This window comes from Lycorma delicatula, chromosome 4 (assembly GCF_047948215.1).
Source record: "Lycorma delicatula isolate Av1 chromosome 4, ASM4794821v1, whole genome shotgun sequence".
NCBI lineage: Eukaryota > Metazoa > Arthropoda > Insecta > Hemiptera > Fulgoridae > Lycorma > Lycorma delicatula.
Window position 1 is genome coordinate 46621261 of NC_134458.1, and position 23659 is coordinate 46644919.

The 23659-nt window shown below is 28.1% G+C and overlaps 1 protein-coding gene across 1 annotated transcript in view; it reads left to right on the forward strand.

Annotated features, from left to right (window-relative positions):
- nompA (no mechanoreceptor potential A) overlaps positions 1 to 19990 on the forward strand; it is a 60485-nt gene extending 40495 nt beyond the window's left edge. The window contains exons 7-20 of the mRNA XM_075362851.1: positions 216 to 358; positions 1149 to 1448; positions 1808 to 1909; positions 2095 to 2516; positions 3639 to 3763; positions 4490 to 4662; positions 5937 to 6115; positions 7550 to 7689; positions 8893 to 9129; positions 10531 to 10681; positions 11423 to 11575; positions 13207 to 13367; positions 15101 to 15229; positions 19024 to 19990. Of these exons, the coding sequence (XP_075218966.1) occupies positions 216 to 358; positions 1149 to 1448; positions 1808 to 1909; positions 2095 to 2516; positions 3639 to 3763; positions 4490 to 4662; positions 5937 to 6115; positions 7550 to 7689; positions 8893 to 9129; positions 10531 to 10681; positions 11423 to 11575; positions 13207 to 13367; positions 15101 to 15229; positions 19024 to 19258 (2650 nt within the window). The 3' untranslated portion in view covers positions 19259 to 19990. The remainder of the gene's footprint in view (positions 1 to 215; positions 359 to 1148; positions 1449 to 1807; positions 1910 to 2094; positions 2517 to 3638; positions 3764 to 4489; positions 4663 to 5936; positions 6116 to 7549; positions 7690 to 8892; positions 9130 to 10530; positions 10682 to 11422; positions 11576 to 13206; positions 13368 to 15100; positions 15230 to 19023) is intronic.
- Positions 19991 to 23659: the final 3669 nt, after the last annotated feature.

The window sequence follows — 23659 nt, forward strand, 5'->3', positions numbered from 1 at the left end:
TAAAGTAATAACTATTTATCTTATATAACTATTATATATTAAATTGTACTATTATATAACTATTCAGCTTTGAATTAAAACAAAAATTTTAATCTTTAATAAGTCAAATTAAAATATTTATTCAGCATATCAGTTTATGTAGCAACTTGTTCTTTTAATGCTATTATGATTGTTACTTTTATTGTTAAATTGTTGTATTCAAAATACTTTTCCAGATACTTTTGCCGATCTGTTGAATATGATGAACAAATTAGACGTTGCATTGTATTTGAAGAAGATTCTATGTCTCAGAAAGATGATTTGAGAACCAGCAGCAGTCCAACTCATGATTTATATGATTTAGTCTGTCTGGACAGTCGTAAGTAATATTTATTTAATATTAAATAGACACTTCCTTAATCCTGCTCATTATCGATATTGTTAGTCACTATTAGTCTTCTAATTTGTTGTTAGTTTACTGCAGCTTTCTATTTACATCTCTCCTTTATGGAATATTCAGTATATTAAACTTCTATTGAAAATCTTAACTGATATCCACATACATTATAAAATATGTAACATTCTTTTTTACTAGAAAACTATACTTGTGACTCCCACTGTAGCCACTTACTAGAAAATTATACAAGGTTCCACATATACGAAATATTGAACTGTGAACTACTTATCTGTATGCTAAATAAGTATAGTATATATATATATATATATATACTATATATATATTGTGTGTGTGTGTGTGTGGGGGGGGGGATGCCCTGAGAAGGGCTTTGCACAATGTTTATTTCCACTCCACAAGTCTCAACTAAACTTTTGTTACACAAAAGAGTGTTTAGTTACAGTTCTGATTTAATTTTTGGCAAAAATATCAACCAATTACTTTCATAATGTTTTTTTTAACAAAGATTGTCTGAAGCTTTTTAATTTGATAAGAATTTATAATTAACATTAATTTTATAGATGTTTGTTTTTACATCAAGTTAATGAACATTAATTCATAGTGAATGAACTCCTCACGTTAATTATAGATCTACATTTTAGTTGAACACAGCAGGTATAATAATATTAACAGAAGTATTTTTTTTAAATATATTGTAATTAACATACATATTGAGTTTATTATCCTGTATCTACAAACGTACTTTGTTTTACAGCCAAAGGAAGCGAGTTCCCTGAAAATTCATTGACTTCTCATTTGTTTGCTGACGGTCGGAGACCAGACACTGCATTTCAGCGATATAGAAACAGCCGACTGGGTGGAGAATTTCATTCAGAGATTACTGGTAGATCATTAAGTGAATGTTTAGATGAATGCTTACGTCAGGCAAGCTTTCAGTGCCGTTCTGCTGTCTACAGTGATAGATTCAGAATATGTCGATTGAGCCGTTTTAATCAACGTGATGGTCTTCGTATAATTTATGATGCTGACTATGATTACTATGAAAATTTAATGAGTACGTATATGTTGTCTACTAATATTGATTATGAACCTATAATTTACAAGAAATGTTTATACTTTAAATAGTCATATTATAGATACTTTAGTGAAGCTCTAAATGTTTTAACTATAACTAGTATGTTACTGCTTCATCTTATATTTAAATCCATTAAAGAAGAAATTTTCTGTAGAACTGCATTAAATCTTTAGTTAAAAAATTTGTAGCTATTAATCGATTTTCAGTATCACAATTTTTTTTTTCATTATGTGAAATCATACATTAATTTAATTTTTATTCATAAAGATATTATGTTATTGTTGCTTTTGTATTTGATTTTATAAATAAAGAATTTTATTTAATTATTTTATTTTCAGATTACTATATGGATGGAGACGGAGGTCATCATTTTCGACCTGACCCTCTTGGACAAGATACAACATATCATGGCCATGGTCGACCCCCTTATAATGCCTTAGGTAAATTTTTTTTTAATGTTGACTTAAATGATAATAAAATCCATAAGTAATAAAATTCTTTCACTATCAAAAATATAATATAAAACCAGTAGTTCTTATAAATGATTATTTCTTCTATTAATTCTCTTTGAAATTAAAATCTGTTTTTCCTACTTTTAATTGTGTTAATGATGTGAATCGTACAGGAGGAGGAGCTGTATATGGTGGAGGAGCTTATGGTGGTGGAGGTGGTGTTCCTGGCAGTAGTGGAGGTTACCCTGGTTATCCTGGAAATGCACCACATATTCCAGGTAGTCCGTACCCTGATGGACCTGCGCCTGGTTACTGGGGTCCGATTGGTGGACATGGTGCAGATTTAGGAGGATATCCTGGTACTGGAGGAGGTTATGGTTATGGTGGAGCAGGAGGAGGAGCAGGAGGCGGAGGAGGAGGAGGAGGAGGAGCTGGAGGAGGTTATGGAAGTGCTGCTGGTTTTGGAGGAGGACATAATGCACTTGGAGCAGGAATACCTGGAGCTCCTCCTGGATATTTTGCTGGAGGAGGACCCGGATTTGACCCCGGTAGACCGTTTTCAACACGCTGTGATGATACTGATACTTTCAAACAAGTTAGTAACTATAAATAATTAGTGTTGTACAGCTATTTTAGACTTTTATATTATGAAAAATCATGATAAGGTAAATCTGCTACTTTTTGGTTAAATTTCTTTCTGGTGGAAAGTAACAAACGATTTTACATGTATTTAAATTGTGTAAACTGGTTCATTTCTTTCAGGTTGAAAAGAACTATTGAAATGGCAAACACAGCCCAATTGAGATTTCTTTGGGTTTTTTTTAATCATACTATTAAAGCAATTCAAGAAATAACAAACATAAGTCATCTTACTTGGATTTATCCTTGTCATTTCATTTTAGATATATGTTTCTTCTACATTATTTTATCCATTATTTATTACTTAAAATCGTATTCTTTGGTAGTGTTTTGATTGAAAATATCATCATAAAAAATTTCCCATTAGATCTACTGAAGGTTCTAACTCATTAAAAACATGTTAATTCACAGTACATTGTTTATATTTTAAATCAACACTCTCAAGCTAGTCATCCTACATCTATTTAATTTCAGTACTACTCCACATCTAATAAGGTATTGTCATCATGTCAACAAATTTGTTCTGTGAAGAACGTATAGGGAAGAGTTTCTTGCCATCCCTTTCTGAGAATTTATTTATTTTGGTTTTAAAATGGACATCATTTTAGTACCATGAAATTGTGACAGTTCAGGAGTATTAATGTACACAATTTACTTTCAAAGAAAAACATGGTATTTGGACATTATAACAATTCATTCAGTTTACGTCAATGTTCAAAGTCCTAACATATTTTCTCATGTTCTCATCTACCTGAAGGCAGCCTTTTTTTTTTAAATAATAAATTAAAAGAGTGTTTTCGTTACATGAGCTGAAATTATATCTAAATAGAAAATTATTTAATGTATTATCATTCTAATAACAACATTTTACTACGGGTTCAAAATAACTATAATGAAATAATTATTTTTTAAATATTAATAAATCATTACTGAATTCTCTTTTCTTCATAACTGAAGTGTATGAATTATGAAATATTAATAGTTAATATTTGATTAAAACTTTCTTTTTTCAAAAAACAGTGGAGAAGCCCTCAGATTTATGTATACTGTACTAGCAGAATAAATTTTCTGATTGTAGGTTGGTGTTCGGATGCGTGCTAGAAGGCAGTTTATTCGCCGTATGGTTACTACACCATCACTGAATATGTGTGAAAGATCTTGCATGGAAGCTCAGGATTTTATTTGCCGATCTTTTAACTACAGGTATTATTTATACTATTTGTAAACAAATATTTATTGTTTTTAAATAAGATCTGTTTAATTTGTCTTATGTACTGAAACTATTGCTCTGTATGTATAAATATTATAAATTAAGTTTTAAGTAAAGAACAAAAAAAGACATTTCAGAATTGAACATTTTAAATACTATTATGAAACAAAATTCTTAGCATTCCAGAACAAATATTACAGATAACTTCCAGTATCCAAGTGGAAATCTTTTTACAACATACTGAACAAACATACATATCCATAAATAATAAACATGCTCATAAAATAATGTAACAACACGGATGTGTTTATGTCATGATCTTATTGTACTGAGGTGACACAAAATAATGTACAATTTGGTAATTTTAAATATACATAAACCAAAATCCACCTCAAAATTAACCTTTACATGTGAATTGGATACAATCTACAAATAAATTTCTTGGCCTGACCATTTCTGAGGGCAAACTTCTCAGAAAATGAGATAACAATTTTTTTAATTTTGTGCTGATGCAAAATACTGATAGCATAACCTTAAAAGGTATTTTCCTTTTTTTCTCCGGTTTGATTACACAAGGTGTAGAAAAATATTAAGCAAGTTAAACATAGACTAAGATGTATATGCTCATATCTACAAATTTATTTTGATCTCTGTATTCTAAAGTCCCTTCAAAATTTAATTAAATAGATTTTTTTATCCATTTTGTGACATTTTTTCAGAGCTACTACAGCTGCACCTCCTTATACTACTCAACCAGAAAACTGCGAGTTAAGTGATCATGACTCAAGAGATTTAAATCTAAACAACCCAGCATTCTTTGAGACTACTGGTGATTACGATTATTATGAAAGGTCAACAAGCCGTTCAGGTTCTGCTGGAGATTGTTTAGATGGTATGTCATATCAGTGTAAAACTGTTGGTCTAGTGTAAAAAGTGCACCTTCATATTATTCAGAAAATTCAGATAAATGGTTTTCCTGCTAGTAGTTTTTGTTAATTACAAATTGCAAATCGTGTCACATAATTTAAACACAATTCATACTTTCTTGTATGAAGAAAACTGATGAAGTATTGTAGATACCAACTTATCTTAAGCATTTATGTTACTATTCATTATAGGTTGATGGTAAATGATGGCGACACTCACAGTAGAGTTCCTTAAATATAAGATGGTTATTATTAAAAAATTTCATAAAAAACACTAACTTGAGACTGTACAAGACTACACTTAATTCATACATATCATCCTCATTCATTCTCTGAAGTAATACCATATGGTGGTTCCAGAGATTAAACAGAAAAATAAAAAAGTAGAACGCTATCAAAATAGAAAAATCATTAATAAATTTCTCTTTAAAAGTACATTGCACATAATATTTGTGTTAAAATATTATTAAAATTATTCATAATGAATTTATTTTGTTAAAAAAAAAACAGATTGTAATCCATGCAAAAGACAAAAATATTGATGGTTAGATGAATTAGAAAGATTAATATTTTCAAATGAACAAGCGAGAAGGATTTTCATAAGACAATAGAAAAGTATAAAAAATTTCAGCATGTAGAAACCTCTTGAAAATGTGTGAAAATGTTAATGTTTCTGCTTAATGCTCTATGAGAATTTCTCTTCCTTATTTTTTGAATATTTCTCCCTCCAATGGTAATTATTTTAGCCTTTAGTGTAGCTTAAAATCTCATTTTTTAACAAAATTGTTTTCTGTTTAATGTATTTAATTTTTTTTTTTTTTTTTTAATTTGAATCAGCGATTAAAACCAGACTTCAAAACATGCAAACTGCTTGTACAAAAGATTTCATCTTCCATCCAGCTCAATTCAAAACCATTTTTTTCAATTTTTCTATGATTTTATACCACACAATAATACAGGAAAATAAGGAATATATCAGTTGCTTAAATTTAAAAATGGTTGATTAGCTAATAAAACAACTGTTTTACAAGATTATGGGCGCACCAAAAAAGATGATGCTTGAATATAAACTGTTGTATCTTTCTTAAAAAAAATGATAAACATCAGTGGAATCAACAGCTATTTCTGCACAAAATGTTAAATTAAGTTTTGTATACTATCCTCTGTTTAATCTTCATAATGCACTATGTATTCTATGAACATAACATAAATTAATATAGTAGATATATGTTTGTTACAGTTAGTCAGGTTTGTAGTGAAGATGGTATGGAATTCACCCTTAGAACTCCTGAACCGTTCATCGGACGTATTTACACATATGGCTTCTATGACAGATGTTTCTATAGAGGAAACGGAGGTACAGCTAACGTCCTTAGAATTAGTGGAGCTCAGGGATACCCTGATTGTGGAACACAAAGGGTAAGTAACTCATTTATTTCTTATTTAACATTGTTATACATTATCATTTCTTAAAATTATAATTACTGTACTCTCCATTAACAGAAGAAACATGACAGATCAGCTTAACAAGTATTTCAGAAATGACGTTAGAGAATATGTTGTCAACAAACAATTAACCAAAGGATAGAATGAGTAAAAACCAAGACTGCTAAATAAGGGTAAATAAATGGCATTTTTGGATCTGTACCTTAGAATAACATCTACTGTTAATCTAGAAAATTCAATAACTTCAGTAACAGCCATTCAGAATGTGTGAAATAACACAGTGTTCTCAGACTATATTAAAACATCAGTTTTACAACATTGATTCACTTACTTACTTCGTTAATCATTACACTCACTTGGGAACAACCATCGGTTTTAAAAATTATATAAAAAATATCCATTAATATTTTTTAAATAAAAAAATAAGTTAAAAATGTATGTACATTCCTGTATATTTTATTCTCTTAAAGACAATTATCATCTATTTACTGTTTAATATATTATTTTTTCTGTTTTATCTCTGTTAAGTTCTTTCACAGAGAACTTCACAGAGAATATTACCATTTTGGTGATTAATACAGAATGAATTGTTCTGCTTCGTTACAGTTTGTGGCAAATATAACTATTGTTTATTAATATTATAATTTGAGTAGTTTAAATAAAACGTATTTCCAAAATTCAGTTACCATGATTCTACTTGTTCATTATATTTTATATATATATATATATATATATATATATATATGTGTGTGTGTGTGTGTGTGTGTGTGTGTGTCTTCTCAAGAGTAAGGGATGTAAATTTATTATTATTTATAATATTTGTTTATTGCCAATATTAGTATAATGAGTTGATTATGTTTTGAATTAAATCATATTACTAGTATTGTTATTTTAGAATTTATACATTCCTGTGTTGCTGTGTTTATGAGTGCGCACTCTCTTAATTGCACTAAATACTCCATCAGACAAGCTGGTTGCATATTTATTCATAGATGCAAAGAATACATACAGGTATTACACAATGCAATAGAAACAAATTTTGCAAATCACCTAATGGAAACAGGACACACATACAAAGACATTAATCACAATCCCAGATTTTACACATAGCATATAAAAAATAAGACCTTAACACACTTAAATATTATGAATTTTACAAACAGAAAATTTTATAATGGTGGTATATTAAAAAAAGGTTTTCTCATGCACAGATCCCTGACCATATGAGATTTTTCCATTTGCTGTTACTTCCTAACCAAAAACTCATATTAGAAAAAAAAATGAAAAAATAAAAATGAATAATAACAGAATATGATTTCTAATCTATATGTATTATTTACATGTAAATGTTAACATATAAATCAATTACCTCAAAATTGTTAATTATGTGTGTTTTATTTCATACAGTATGGCGATACAATGACTAACATTGTGGTGGTTCAATTCAGTGATTATGTGCAAACTGGTCGTGATAAACGTTATAATCTCACTTGTTTATTTCGAGGGCCAGGTGAAGCAGTGGTTACATCAAGCTATATGACAGCAAAGTAAGATTATTTGTTTATTATTTAATTATAGAATTTAAATTAATTTTTTTTCTTTAAGAATCTTCTGTAACCTTTTTAGAACTATTCATACATTGGTTAAAAAGATATTATTTAAGAAAAAACATTATACCAAACTATAATAATATATAAAAAATCAGACCAAATATATAAAATCAGACCAAAACTTAATGATATTAAATATGGTTATATAATATTAATTAATATTTGAAAATTATGTATAAATTAAAAAATATATAATAGTATTTATTTCTGGTTTCTGTAAAAGAACCGTTAGATTTTATGCTTTGGTAATTTTTTATTTGATAAAAAGTTAATATAAAGTTAATTACTTTACAAAAATACTAAAGAAATGTATGAATTTTATTAACCATAAACTCTAAACACATTTTTTTAAGGTAAAAGTTATTTTTTAAAAAACCATTTTGTTTAGCTTTTGTCAATCTTCTTCGGAGAGTTCCGTTGGGGATACTGATTGTTGTGATGCCATTTATGATGCTTTTAAAGGTTATTTACAATGAAGATCTTTCAAAAACCAGCACCATATGCAAGGGCACCTTAACACTCTACTCCAAATAGTTACGTTCCTGAAGAACTTAACAAAGTAACAGATAGCTCAGACACAAGCAGTTTTTTTTTATGTTTATCTTTAAAAAGTATACTATAGTTGATTATTTAAAAACATTTCTACAAAAAATCATGGTTAAATTATTTTAAGTTCCATTTTAATAATAGATTGTTGATACTAGAATATCTTAAGTAAATTACTTTCTGTTGATAATTTTTTACCATATTTTTTTATCATCTAAGTATTTTAACTGATGTAATTTTAAGGTTATAATATTGTAAATATTAAGTAGAATTTTATTGGTTAACTTCATGTACTAAAATGCTTAGAGTTTTAACTTTTAAAAAAGTTAATGACTGGTTTCTAGCAGTAAGCGATTACTTATTTTCTATCAAGTTGCACTATGAAACATGTATTGAATGGATTTATTGCATTTTGTTTAGAAGTTCAGGATGAATAAAATTATGCAACAGAATATATTTTCTACTAATGTTATTGCAAGAGTTAGTCTAGCATATCAGTTCAATTAATCAATCAACAAATTAAGTAAATATTCAAAGAATATTAATTTTTAGATTTTATGTGACTGAATAATCTGTATTTCTTCTTTGTTGCAGCTCTGGAAGTCCTATACCGATTGAATACTTACCTGCAGAAAACTCACTCAGTTCACGTGTCCGCCTTCTTATATTGTTTCAAGGAAGACCTACTAACACAATTGCTGTAGGTGACCCACTGACATTCCGTTTAGAAGCTCAGGATGGATACAATTATGCAACAGATATATTTGCTACTAATGTTATTGCAAGAGATCCTTATTCTGGCAGATCGGTCCAGTTAATCGACAGATATGGGTACATATTAGATTTAATGAAGCTTTTATTTCAAACTTGATGAAGCTTTTTAAAATTCTGGAGCTAAAATTTGATAGAAATCCAGTTTGTTGAAGACTCCTTGTTTGATAAAATTAAAAGTTGTGTTTTCTCAAAAGAAATGTTAAATGCTTTGCAATTCAATGCCCTAAGGGTAATGTTGATAGTAATTTATATCTCTCTGCTAAGAACGTTTCTTTTGAAATCTTTCTAAAGCTGCTGGAAAATGTTTAATATTCCCAGTAAATTAGTGTCACATTATGTGGCACTTAAATATTAATTTTCTAAACAATATTAGTCTTTTGATGAGTTTTTTACTCAAGAATTAACAGAGTTAAATATTTCTATCCCCCAGCTGACTAGAATTACAAATGTCTCTGTCAGCTGTATAGACAATATTTTAAAAAAATACCCAAAGATAATTTTTCAAACTTTTTGTATAAATTGTAAAAGCGTCATTTATTATAAAAAAGAATGCAACATGATAAAGGTTTCTTTTATTCCTTTAAAAGAGTAATCAATAAACATTCAATTTACAATTTTTAGAACCTTTTTGTTAGAAACAAATTGAAAAAATTATTGCATTTGTATTAATCTTGATGAAAAATAATATAGTTTTTTCTTGAGTTCTTATTTTTCTTGCCCTTTATTAAAAAATAAAATGTTTAAACAGAAAAAGAAAAAGCATGGATAACTAAAAGTATTATAAAATCTGGCTTGTGCTGTGTGAATTATCAAAATTTAGTTTGTTAAATTTCTTTTATATAATAATGTACCATCCCAAAACTATCTATTACACATTATGATTTACTTTTTAAATACCCAAAATACTTTGAAATTTTATGTGAATAACCATTAAAATGTGATCTATAAAATGTATATCATTTTTCTATTTGCTTGTTATAACTCTTCACTTTGATTCTAAAAATGAATTTTTTCCCCACATATTAGTTTTCTTTTAACTTTCTAAATTCTAACTGGCTTAATATTAAATTTATAAAATTGTAAGTTAAAGTAGCTCAAGAAAATTAGTTTTAAGGTTATATGTGAATTTATGCCCTGTACCTCTTTTGAGTCAAAATTTATTGAGGTAAAATTTTGAATTTTATTGACCCGTCTAATTATCAAAATTCTGCTGTTAAACTATCAAGTCTCTGTTTCTTTTTTTTATTTTCAAACTAAACTTGCTAAAAATAGGAAAATTAAATATATCTGATGAATAAAAATGATTGAACCATTGATACCTCCCACTATTTGACTTTCTTATTTGCTATCACCAATTTCAATGCCTCTCATAAGAAATATTATTATACAAGATTATTTTATAGGATAAAATAAATTTTGTTAGGTTCATATTTTATCATTTTTAAAACTTTGTTTCAGATGTCCTGTTGACAACTATGTATTCCCAGGTCTTGACAGGTCCCGACAAGGTGATGGACTTGAAGCAAGATTTAATGCATTTAAAATTCCTGAATCTAACTTTTTAGTATTTGAAGCTACTGTTCGTACATGCCGTGATGGGTGTCAACCAGTTAGTATTAAATAGATTTTTCTTTAATTGTATTTTGAATTTGTTAGTGATTATTGGTGTTACTATTATATATTTTTTTAATTTATGATATTGAAGTGTGGCTAGATTTAAGATCAGATAAGCTGGGGAGCTTATCTAGTTTCTTTTGTGCTTGTATTTTTAGATCTTATGTATTCAATTTAATAGCTTCAATCTTAAAATTTTCAATCCCTTCTAAACAATTAGATACATTTGTATGGTCTGCGAAAAGAATTGTAATGAATGGCTTAAGATTTTGAGGTAAGTCATTAATAAACAATAAAAAAAGCAAGGGGACCAAGTACACTTTCTGGGGTACTCTGTGTTCTACAACTTGAAGTGAGAAGCTAAATTTTAAATGTGTATTCTTATCAAAAACTGAAATTTCAATTACTTGTTTACAGTTGGTAAAGTATGACTTTAATCAGTTGTAAGCACCTTCTCTGATACCATAGCTAAGTTTTTTCATCGTCAAAAGATGTGAAACTGAGTCGAATGCTTTACTGAGATCGCAAAAAATATTAAATGAAATTTTTTTGTTATTTACAGAACTTAAAACATTTTTCCAAAAATTTAGAAGTTGCTGTATCAGTGACAATTTTTTCTTAAAATCATGGTGAAAGCTTGTTAATACAGTTTGTTTTTCGAGAAAAGTTAAGTCGATTTTTCGTGTTCTATTTTCATTTTTTAACTAACTATAACTTTTTTTTTTTCTTATTACAGGCATACTGCACAGCACCATCAGGTAAAAATGAACCATCACTTGGCAGGAAAAAGAGGGAAACTGAAGGAACAGCATATGTTCAGAGTATTGGTGAGTCATTTGATGCATTGAATGGTACAGATGATGAAGAACAAGTTCGTGAAATGATAGAGGTAAGAAAAAAATAACTGCTTGAATTATTTTGGTCTGTAATGTAAAAACAAAATATCTCAATCACTAAGATCATAAATGAATTAAAGAATTAAATTCCAAATTTATCATTTTTAGGAAATCTAGAACATCATTATTTTAAAATAACTTTATGAAATTTACATGCTGGTGCAGAAAATGTGTGTCAATGTAATATGACGTTCTTCCATCAGTATTTTTTAAATGACAGATGATAAAGTGTTTCTTAAGTATTTTTGCAAAAACTGTTGGCAGATGTAAAATATGTGCCATTTTTTGTAACACAAAATGTTTAAAATTGTTAAAAATTTTAATTGTTAAAATTAACAGTTTTAACAAAACTGTTATAATTTTATCAAAATTTTAAAAAATGGTAAAATTTTATCAAAATGATACATTTTTTGGAGGAAATTTAGCTTAGTAATTTTATAAAATGCCTAATCCCCTTCAAACTAAGTGATAATTTTATTTCATATGTCCTGCAAATTGTTTATTAAATCTATCATCTGTGCTGGCTCCAGCAGTAACTTAGCACTACTTTTCAAAAACCCCAATTAATTAAATCAATTTGTATACACCATGTCCTTATCACTAACCAACTAAAGTCATTCTATATGAATAGATACCTTAATATTCATTTTTTTTTTTTTTACAGAGTAATATTTGTGATTTTGCTCATTGTACCACTGTAATTTTGGCCCATTTTTTTAGAAACTATCCCTGAAGGAGAGTAGTTTAAAAAAGCCTAACACATACCTAACACAAACGTTAGCTCAGACAGAGGTAATGTTTTTATAACTTTAACCTTACTTTTTATAAAGTATAAAAACAAGGTTTAGTGTAGTTTAAAAAATTCAAACAAATTTCTCTTACTTTATCCCTTGAGCGATAATATTTGCTGCATTTTGTGAGATTCCATTATTATTTTATTTTTAATATTAAATAACAGCTTTTTTGTTTCCTTTTTATACATTTATTCATAAATCATTATGTCATCATAATTAATTAATCATAATAATTTTTACTACTTAAAATCGCCATTGTCATCACTGTAATTAAGTTATTTAATTTATGCTCATATTTTGATAGTAATTTTATTCAGTATAACATATTTTAATTCAGTCAGCTTATGTCAAATGATGTTATATTTTAAAAAAACATTAAAAGTATCACTGTATTATTTTTTTGTAGTTGGAAAATATAAAGCTTACAGTGAATATTTCTGTTTATTATGACATATTTGTTTTATGCTTTATGTTTTTTATTGTAATTACCATATATATACTATTGTGTATTGATCTTTTATCAGTAGTGTGCTATGATATTTTTTTAGACATATTTTATGATACTTAATAAAGGTTTTTTTTTGGAGAGGTGAATTTAATTCCTTAAAACAGAATTGAACTTTATTGAAATCTTTTTCCCTTAATCCCCCAATGATCACTTGAGTTTTAGGATAGTGTTTAGCCCCAACTAGGTTTGCTTCAGAGCATAAATTTTCAGATTTATTAAGTTTTATCAAACTTGAATATGTAGTTCTATAAATGATATGTTCGTTTATTTAGTTTATTTATTTTAGTCATATTTCTGTTAAAAATATGTATTGTTGTTTTAGGTTTATGAATCGCGGTATGAAATGCCTCAACAACAAAAAGTTGAACCATTAGTAAGAAATGTTTGCCTCACCAATGGCGAGTATTACGGAATGATGCTTATTCTTGTCTTGTTACTAGTCGTTTTGATTATCATTATGATTTCTGTTGGAATGTATTACAAGTGAGTTTTTATGTATTATTGCAGTTCCTGTTATTTTTTATTATTTTTTTTTTCTAATAAATGATCAGTTTGCAAATATGATTTTATTGCTTTACATTTAACCTGTATAAGCAGTTACTTTTGTTTGAATTGTAAAGTAACTTAGGTAGTTTTATATAAACCCAGCAACAGTATTTATCCTTTCATTTTAACAATACTTCACTTTATATTTAAAATATTTACTGCTCCTTTTTTTTATGGATGCCAGTACTAATTTTATGAAATAATATATAGTAGAAATTATATTTTATTTATTTTTCTCAGTCAAAACCAAGAAGGATGCAATAATTTTCAACATGCGATATAACTGAGAAAACAAGAATTTATACAATTAATAATAATAAGTAGTATATTAGGAAATTGACAGTTGAAATTAAGAAAGAACAGTGATGAGTTGGTAAAGAATCAGTTTATGTCACTGACACTAATAGATACATTAGTGATAACAGGATATCATTGATTCAGATCATATTGTTGACAAGTTTCACTAACATATCTTCTGGAAAATTTCATGTTTTAAATTGTAAGTGAGGTAAGAGAAGACAGAGTTACAATTGAAAATTATAAAAAAAACACAGAATTGTTTTTATTTAATAATCAGCTATCATTTTTTATGCCATCTTCTTTTTTCAGTAGCTTCAGAATTTTGAAACCAAGTCTTAATAGCATGAACTAACGGAACAAAACAGTTGTGATGAAAACCAAACTTTTTTCTAAAATTCATACGATCACACGATTTTTTTCAAAAGTAAATGATCGCAAAACTGTCAGCATTTTTTTTTTTAAATTTCACAGAAAAAATACATTCCAGTGCAGTCTACCATTTAATTTTATCTAAGTGCTTTACAATAACCTACAGAGAGTAACGATATGTTCCCATCCAACTTAAGCCAAACCAGCTACAACAGTTGTCAAATCACCTGAGTGGCCAATGTACCTTGTACCATAATTAAATTCATACTGTTGCTTAGAAATTGACACTGAACTGGAATTCTGTCTTATAAGACAGAATTTTTTTACTGTGCCATCTAATTTATAGTAAAGATATTTCTATAAAACACAATGTTATGGCCAAAATTAAAAAAATAGAACAATATTCCAATACTTATCAACATTAACTGCTTTTCTTCTAGTTGCATAAAAATGAGAAATGTTGGTCATGCTACAAGAAATATTCCATATGTTGCCCATCGGCTTAAAACTAGTATGGTTCCATTTTTAGAGAATTTTGTTCCCTAAGTATTCTCTGTTCTGCCACCAGATATATATTTTTTTTTTCCATAAAGATATTGAAGGTTGACATCAGAAGCATTGGTGGTTGAATTTTATAATCTATCTTTGATTTTATTTTTGTTTTAATTTAAAATTTAATTTTTATTTTAATTATTAGACTGTATATTCTTCCTCTTTTAAATTAAAAGTAATAAAAATGAGTTTAGAATATGAATAAAGATAAAGAATTTTAATTGTTATTGTAATTTAAATTATTTGAACACACAAGAGTTGTAACCTTATAATTTTTAATATTGATATTTACTTTTTCCTTGTCAAATTTTTATATCTGTTTAAGAATTCCTAAAAATATATCTGGTTTAACAATTAAAAATGATATTGCAAGTGCTATTTTTGTTTTTATTGTTATTATTTTGGTATTCTTTGTTATATTTTATAATTAGGTTTTGTGGTTGTTCTAGACGGTACAAGGTTGCTCTAAAGAATGAAGTTGCAAACAGTTGCAGTGGGCAAGACAGAGTTAGCCGTAGTACATCTAGCCTATTTTCATTTCTTGCACCATCACCGCAGAAAGGTTTTCTAAGTTCAGGGTAAGTGTAGTGTAATGTTTATTTATATACATGTTGGATTAACTTATGTATATTTTATTAAATTTATGTGTATATATATATATATATATACATAATTATTTTACTGAGATTAATTTTTTTAAGATTCATATTATTCCTCTGCACTATTTTGGTCCTAACAGCGTAATACACTAGCCATCCACCTGAAGGAGAACCATACTCAATCTACTGTAATAAAATAAAATAAATCTAAATAAAAGGAAACTGATCTATTAATGATTAATTTTTTATTGATAGTTTATCCGTACTTTACATATATTTTTATTACATTTTTTTTAAAGAAAACATATAATGTAATGTTTTTAAAGAAAACTTTTTTGTCAGGAGATTTTGGATTAATTTTCCCAGAATCAGATAACAGGAATGCAGAAGTAAGGGTAATAATGAATAAAAGAGAATGACCCCTGGAATGTTAATACAAGAACTAAAGTGACTGAATTATTTTGGTCTTGACTGATTCAACGAATCCGATCGCAGGTTTATATGCCAAGAAATAGAAAAGGTAAACATATAAATACATGATCTAATCGTGTATATAAATGAAGATGAAATTACAGTAACAGTCTGGAAAAGAAGTGCAATAGTGATGTAAGGGCAGAAAGAATAATAGTCACAGATTATGGACTCAGTCAAAGAAGTAAAACAGCAACTAGGCTTTCAGAATTTTGAACTACATATAAACTACTGAATACTCTGCATAAAAATCATAAGAGAAGATGTCGATCAATAATGTTTTGGGTCCAGGAGCTACAAGAAAATATTGTAGGGTGTATTAGACATAATGACTTCACTGTGTACTTTCTAATGTGAGCTGTCCCCAGAAAAAGCAGCATATATAATATTGGTAAACATAGATGGAAAAAACTTCATCAACTTTCTGACAAGTATCCTCTAAGTTTGATATTTCTTTGAAACTTATTTGTAAGATAGTTTTGATTGTTTTATGTTTTATAATTTTCCTTGTATGTTTTATTAATACTTCTGTATGTGTGCCTTTGTCCTGTATTAATCATGTCCTGTTTTAATAAAGTGTCTATATGAATGTATGAGACCAGTCCACATAGAAACTAAATTTGATAAAAGCTTCAGAATGTTATGGAATGACATATTCACTTTATGACAGCGTGGTGGGAGGGGTCCTTCAGTAATTTTATTTGGAGGAATGTATGAATGAGCAGAATTGTCAGTAGTTAAAATATTTTATTGTAAGTAGCATAAAAATTGAGTAGAATAAACCATCTAGATTAGTGAATGGTATCAACTGTTAACAAATACAGTGAAAAAGAGTATGCTATTATCAGAAAGAATCAAAAATTGACTTCCTGTAAAGTGTCAGAAAAAGTGAATATATACAAAAGTTTATGTTACGTGATTTTGATAAAAATAAAACTGAACATTCATCCCAGTACAGAAAAATGTGTGCAGTGATGGCTAATCAAGGATCAAAAAGATGTGGAATAATATTCCAGAGAGGGAATAAAATATGAGTTTAAGGTAAATAAATATATGTCTTTTATTCTGAAGATCTCAGAACAAAGAAAGTAAATTTAAATTGCCATTATATAAATGAAATGTTAATATATTAGCATGATTTTGAACAGGAAGAATCTAAACAACCAACTTTTATATGTATATTGTTTTGCTATACTTTTTTACATGTGCTTTATTGAATGCATGCTTATTGTTTTAAATACTGATACTATTTTTTAAAGTTATTTAATACTGTTTCAAATGCAATCCACAACTCAAAAATTAGATTTAAAGCTAAGAAATCAAAGTAACTTAGTTTCTGATGTTAACTATTTGTAACTGTTTGGAAACAATTTCCTCATTGTCACTCATACTATAAATTTATGCCATAAACTAAAATAAAATAAACCATGAGGTAGGCAATTAAAGTAATCTTTTTAACTGAAAATAGTACAGGAATAGTGAAACAACAAATCTACATTAAATAAAAAAAAAGATTATATCCCTAAGTATGATTGGACAGTACTCCATTTGAAGTTAAAAAATATGTTTCTACCAGTTTTTAAAAAATTTTTGAAACTAACAACTTTGTGCCCCTTGACTGAAGATGTTTTCTAGTACAACTGCAAACAATATGAAGAAAGTTACTGAAAACATTTTATTTGTAAACTTTGATTCTGTTTTTGAATTTTGCACAATATCAATTAATTTAGTGTAATTTATTAAAATGAAACACTGCTAGTGTACAGTTCTTTGTAACTGATTATTTATTGATACTATGAAATAAATTGAAGTCTGTGTTTGATTGGCTATTAAACATCACAACATCATGTTCAGCAGTATCACAACGAAGGTGAGAACACAAAATCAAACTATCTGTAACATACAAGTAATATACAACATTACCCTGTGCACAACTACACAATACCTCAGAACCACAGCTACAACTACATCAATATGTGCTTAATAAATCAACAACGCATGTAATTCATTTAATTTGTGCCTTAATGACTTCATATAAAAAAAAAATTAATTATTTTTTAAAAATTAGTCAATCATTCTACGACATTAAAGTAGACAAAAAAAAATTTTATCTACAAAGTTATCTATCAGAACTTCCATACTAGATCTAAAATTGCCTTCCAAAAAGAAAGCTTGCTTCTTAATAAAAGTTGGAATCATTTGAAGGGATTCTGTGCAGAGTTTTATTTTTTTTCTCAATAACTATCGAATTTACCAGTAAATCCTTACCATACAAAGTGACCATATCAGTGTTTTATGAAAAAAACTGGATTCAAATTTACATTAATTAATTAGAAACCTGATTGTATCATGTATTACAGATTCCAGTTTTATAATACCATAGGAATAAAATTCATTAATGGATTTTAAGTTTATTAAATGTAAATGTAATTTTAACTTTTTCAAAACTATATATTGTTTCACAATAGTCTATAAACTCTTCTGGCATTTGGAAGTTAGTCCCATTCAAACAATCTAGTTAAAAATATCTTTAAGTGGGCTTGAACCAGGATTCTTGAGTCCATTTTAATGCTATCTTTCTGTTATTATGTTAAATGAAAATTGAACAAAGTTAAACAGATACTCACTAAAAGTATTCTAACCCTCATTAAAAGTAGGTTTTCCTACAATTTATAACTAACACATGTGCTCTTTTATTTAGTATTAAAATCACTATATAAAAATCTCCTCTGTTATATCTAATACAACAAAAAAAATCACTAATAGCAAACACTAGGTTTTTTCTCAATCTTCTTAATAAGTAGAAAAATAAATTTAAAAAATTCTCAAAAATTTCTTTTCTAGTGTGAAGTTTTATTTGCATACACAAATTTTGGTTTGTAAAAATGGTAGCAACAATCATTACTTAAGGTAGAAAAAAAATATATAAGTTTTAAAAAATAAGGAATACATCAAAACTTGTAGGTTCAACAGTCTTCAGTATATTGGATGTTTTTCTGAAAATAAAGCTGTCCTAAACAGTTGTGGAAAATCATAACTACTAGATTATGTTCAACTATATCGTAGCATAACAGCAAACGCAATATTTTTGAGGTCAGTAATTAAGATAATGTTACATTTTTGGGAATTTAAGACATGTGATGTTTAAACAGTAAAACATCACATACACTGTTAGTAATTTAAATAATACTATTAATTTTTGTTTGATAAAGGGAGGGAGAATGTGACTTACATTTGAAACTAATTGTTTGTATTTTTATTCTCTTTATTTTCTTATTTGTGTTTGTCATTTCATTCTACAGTTCTGCAACAATCGTTGGAAGTAGACTTTCACACTCGATGTTGAGTTCTAGACAACATAATGATTTCCCTATGCCTGGATTAGCTTCAGTGTCACACTCTAACAGAGGATTTGAAGATCCTAGTGAACCTATCTATACTGATCCATCTTTATTTGAAAGATCTCGTAGTCTGAGAAGTATTGCAATCTCACAGGCAGAACAAAAAAATCCTAAGGAACTCGAGGATGATCAATGACATTGTATTAATTATTCTATAAAAAAAGAAATGAAAATGTAAGAATTTGTTTAATTGTTATTAATGTAACAATATGTGTCTAACATAAAATATTGTATCTTAATTGCATGATTATGTGTATTACTTAACGTTAGCGTTTCCATTTACCAAATGAGGGTGATAAATAACAAATATTTACATGTTGTATGGTGTATGGTAAATTTATATTTCTATTTCTACTGCCGATTATCATATTAATAAATTGTGATATAGTTATGCCTGCCTAAATTTTCTTATAATAAGAATTAATTATTAGTGCCCATCATGTTTTGTTTTGAAATAAATGTCTGCATATTTTTAGGTTTGTCATTTAAAATATTGAATTTCTTGTGATTTTAAAAAATTAGATCATATTTTAATAGGAACACAAAGATTTTTTTTAGGTTTTTTATTTTCATCTAATAATTTTACTTTCATCCAGATAACTTTAATTCATTGCTATTGTTAAAATTTTTTTCAAACACTCAAATATTTCATTTTTTCCTTTTGTTTTTAGAAAATGGGCTACTAATAAAAATAACAGTATTACTAATATTTATAACAACATTTGATATTCATAATTTTATTGCACTGTATGTATGTTGGTGATTAGTTTTACATTTTACACTTTGTTTAAATTAATTATATTAAATTGTAATGTAAAAATTATTATTGGATCTATATACATTTATATATATATATAAATATATATATATATATATATATATATGTATTTTTTTTAAGCGAAGTATAAGCGGATGGTGGAGGGGGTGGAGCTAATATATATGTTTTGGTTTCACCTCCAAATTTGGGTTTCTATTTATTTATATTTCATTGATACTGTTACTTCCAAACTTTATGTATTATTATCTAGCTGTTAGTTAATATTACTGTCATCATTTAGCTATAACTAATCTAAATTATGGAGAAGGGATGATTTCTGGTCCCACCGTCCGCTTATATTTACTACATAGAATTAATAATTATTATTATTATTATATTTTTATGTGCGATTAATTATTTTAGCTTTTTTATTTTTAGAAGTAGTTTTTTCACTAGTAATTATGTAGTTTGGATTGAAGTTGTTTAATCATTAGTTATTAATAGTGTTGGAAATATGATTGCTGTGAAAAAAAATACTGTGTTATTTATTTATTTATTATATTTTTTTTTTTAATAAAGTGATTCATTAACCATTATTATTTTTTTTATTCAGTGCTATCAAATTAAATTCCTTGATGTAGTTGATCTTAATGTATTGATTGTTGCACTAGACACAAACACCCAGCACTGATTGTATCATTCATGTCATGACAGTCCACGAATATCTTATTAGATTTAACCTTCAGTTCACATTATTGGGTAATAATAAGTTATATTTTTGTGGTGTGGGATTATGTGCATTTTGTCATAAAGAAATTAAATATTTAGAGAATTGTATTTTGTTTTTTCAGTTATGTATTTATTACTTTTTTTAATTGTTCATTAATTTCCCATACAAAATTGCAATTATAATTTATATAAAAGAATTTCTACTTTCGTATTATTATTTCACTGCCCAAAAAGGAGTGTAATGTATTTAGGTGTATGTATGTATGTTTGTTCCACCATAGTAACTCAACGGCTGAACCACTTTACATGTATGACCCCATGTTAGAATCATTACGTTCCCAGGACTGTCAAAGGCTATATAAATAAATATATATCATTTTTTAAATAAATTTAAAAAATATATATATTATACACAAAGGATGTCCTAATTGCAAACATCCTGTCCATTTTATATGTTCTAAACCAACGAGGACAGCGATGCGTATTTGTATGGACTCCAGGGCATGCTGGTGATACAGGTAATGAAAGCGCAGACGAAGCTGCCAGAAAGGCAAAAGTCTGCGATGATCTGGATGCATTTCCTGTAAGAGTGGCAGATGTTAAAAACTGTCTAACGAACATAGTAAGAAACAAATGGGATACTGATTGGAGGAGTTTAAATACAAAATTAAACTCAGTGAAAACTTCTCCATATAAATGGAAAAGCGACTTTAAGTTGACTCGCCGTGAACAAGTAGCTGTGACCAGACTTAGAATCGGTCACACGCAATTGACAAATTCATATTTGTTAACCGGCAAAGAGAGACCAATGTGCAGTGTTTGTAATAAAACACTTACAATTAAGCATCTAATAGAAGAGTGTACAATATATGAGGGCCTCAGAAAGAGGTTCCGTCTAAGAAGTGACATTATTGCTGATCTGGAAAATGGAAATGAAGAAAAGATAGTTGCATTTTTACATGCCAGTGGACTTCTTAGAAGTCATGTAAAAGTTGAAAAATTTTTAAAGCTGTGTTAAAGAATCTCTAAGTGGAATTCATTATGTATACGGGAGTCTCGAAGCGTGGCACGTGTAATGACGGGAGGTAGCCCTCTTGCCTAGGCCATCCTGGCTCGTCTGCATTCAAGAGCAGTGAGTCGGGGTGTGTCCAATGATGGCATGGGGGACCCTCAAGGGTAAACTGAGGGCGCGAGGCTATGGGTGGGCGTGGTGCATGCCTATAGCCTATTTATAAGGAGGAGTCAACTGCCATGGCGCCCTGGTGCGACTGATATACTGCTCAACGGCGGTTCCGGTCGCCCCGAGGGTGCTTAAACAAACTATAAACGAGACAGGTAGAAGGAAATGGTATTGATAAGTTGTATTTTTAATTTCATGGTCTTTTGAAAACCTTATCTCAAATTTTAATATCGGGCCCCTTTACACCCCGTAAGTATTGTGTTTGTCTTTGTTGTTTGTGTCTTAATGTCTTTGTGTAGTTTGTGCTTTTAAATAAAATGTAAGGGCCCTTTACACCCTTACATATGACGATCCTGATGGTGATACTAACTTCTTTCTAAGAACGTGACGAGGGCTAATGACCTTAGTAGTCGATGCCCGTAAAAAAAAAATAAAAAAAATAAAAAATTCAATATTTTTATTTATTGCTTTCACTTTTTTTTTCAAAAAAAAAAAAAATGATGCTTATTCATTTGTGATGTAGAGGTTTTGAATGATGGCAATGAACATTTTTGAATCCTACTTGAACTTTATTTAATTGATTATTTAAAATAACTTTCTTTCTTTCTTGAAGTAACAATACCACAAAATACTATCTATATAGATAAAAATGTAAATGTTCATTTGTTCAAAATCTTAAATCTCCAAAAGTTCTTCACTGATTGCTTTGAAATTTTGACACAACATTGCATTCGAATATGCGCGTATTTTTATATACCTTCTATTTACATACCTTTGATGTCACACCTGTCATCTTAGATAAAAACATGCTTTTTTTAAAAAACAGCGCTATCTGCTGGACGTAAAAGCAACACACGCTATGCTAAATATTTAAAAAGAGTAAAAGGGAAAGGTTAAATTTTGTGAACTTCCATAATGTTCATTTTGTTAATGTTTTATCATACTTTCAATTGTGATCATTTAATCTATCTATATATATACTCAAATCTAGTAATAGCAAAGCATTACCGGGTCTGTTAGTATACATATATATTACTTTTTTAGGTAGATTTCATAAGAAATCTATCTACTATAATGGGTACCATGATCGACTTCCGAAAAAGTTTTATATATCTTCGCGTTTCACATCCCCCAGATCCCAAAACCACTGTCAGTTCAAAAGTTGATATATATATATATATATTTCACTTTCTTGTGGACATGATAACTGCCATAATTTTGCTCCAATCACTTTCAAATGTATACATAAAATAGAATGACCCAAAATCTCGGTTGAGTTCATTAATGGGCAAAATCGGAGCATGGGGTGGAAATGGGAGGCCTTTTTCGAAAAAACAAAATATCACTATTAATTTTTTCTCTTAACTTTAAGGTGGAAATCTTTTTTATCCCCCTACTTAGCACCAGTGAAATCTACCTCCTCCGCCTTCTGACATGCCAAAAGGGATTTTTTTTTTAATTTCAAACCAGATGTTAAATCTTTAATGAATTTTTTGCTTATGTTGAAACATACTCGGCAACACACCAACATTTTTTTATCAACTTTTCAGGATAGGTTGAAAATATTTTAACCTAAGTATAAAACCTCGTGTATTTAAAATCTGACTTTATTCATTTTAAACAATAAAATTTGTGAAAATTTCATGAAATATGCATATATATTTTATCTTAGTTAAGCAGCAAAATCTCTGAATACTTTCTTAGATTCTGTGACCTCAAGATAATTTTTTTTAAGAAAAATATGTACATGGAAATTTTATATATTGTAGAGAAGATTCGAAGAGCACTTTTGTTTTATAAATTATTTGAAATTCTTAACCTAACCTAATTTGAAGAAAAACTTCTTTGTAATATTTATTTAATATTGTATT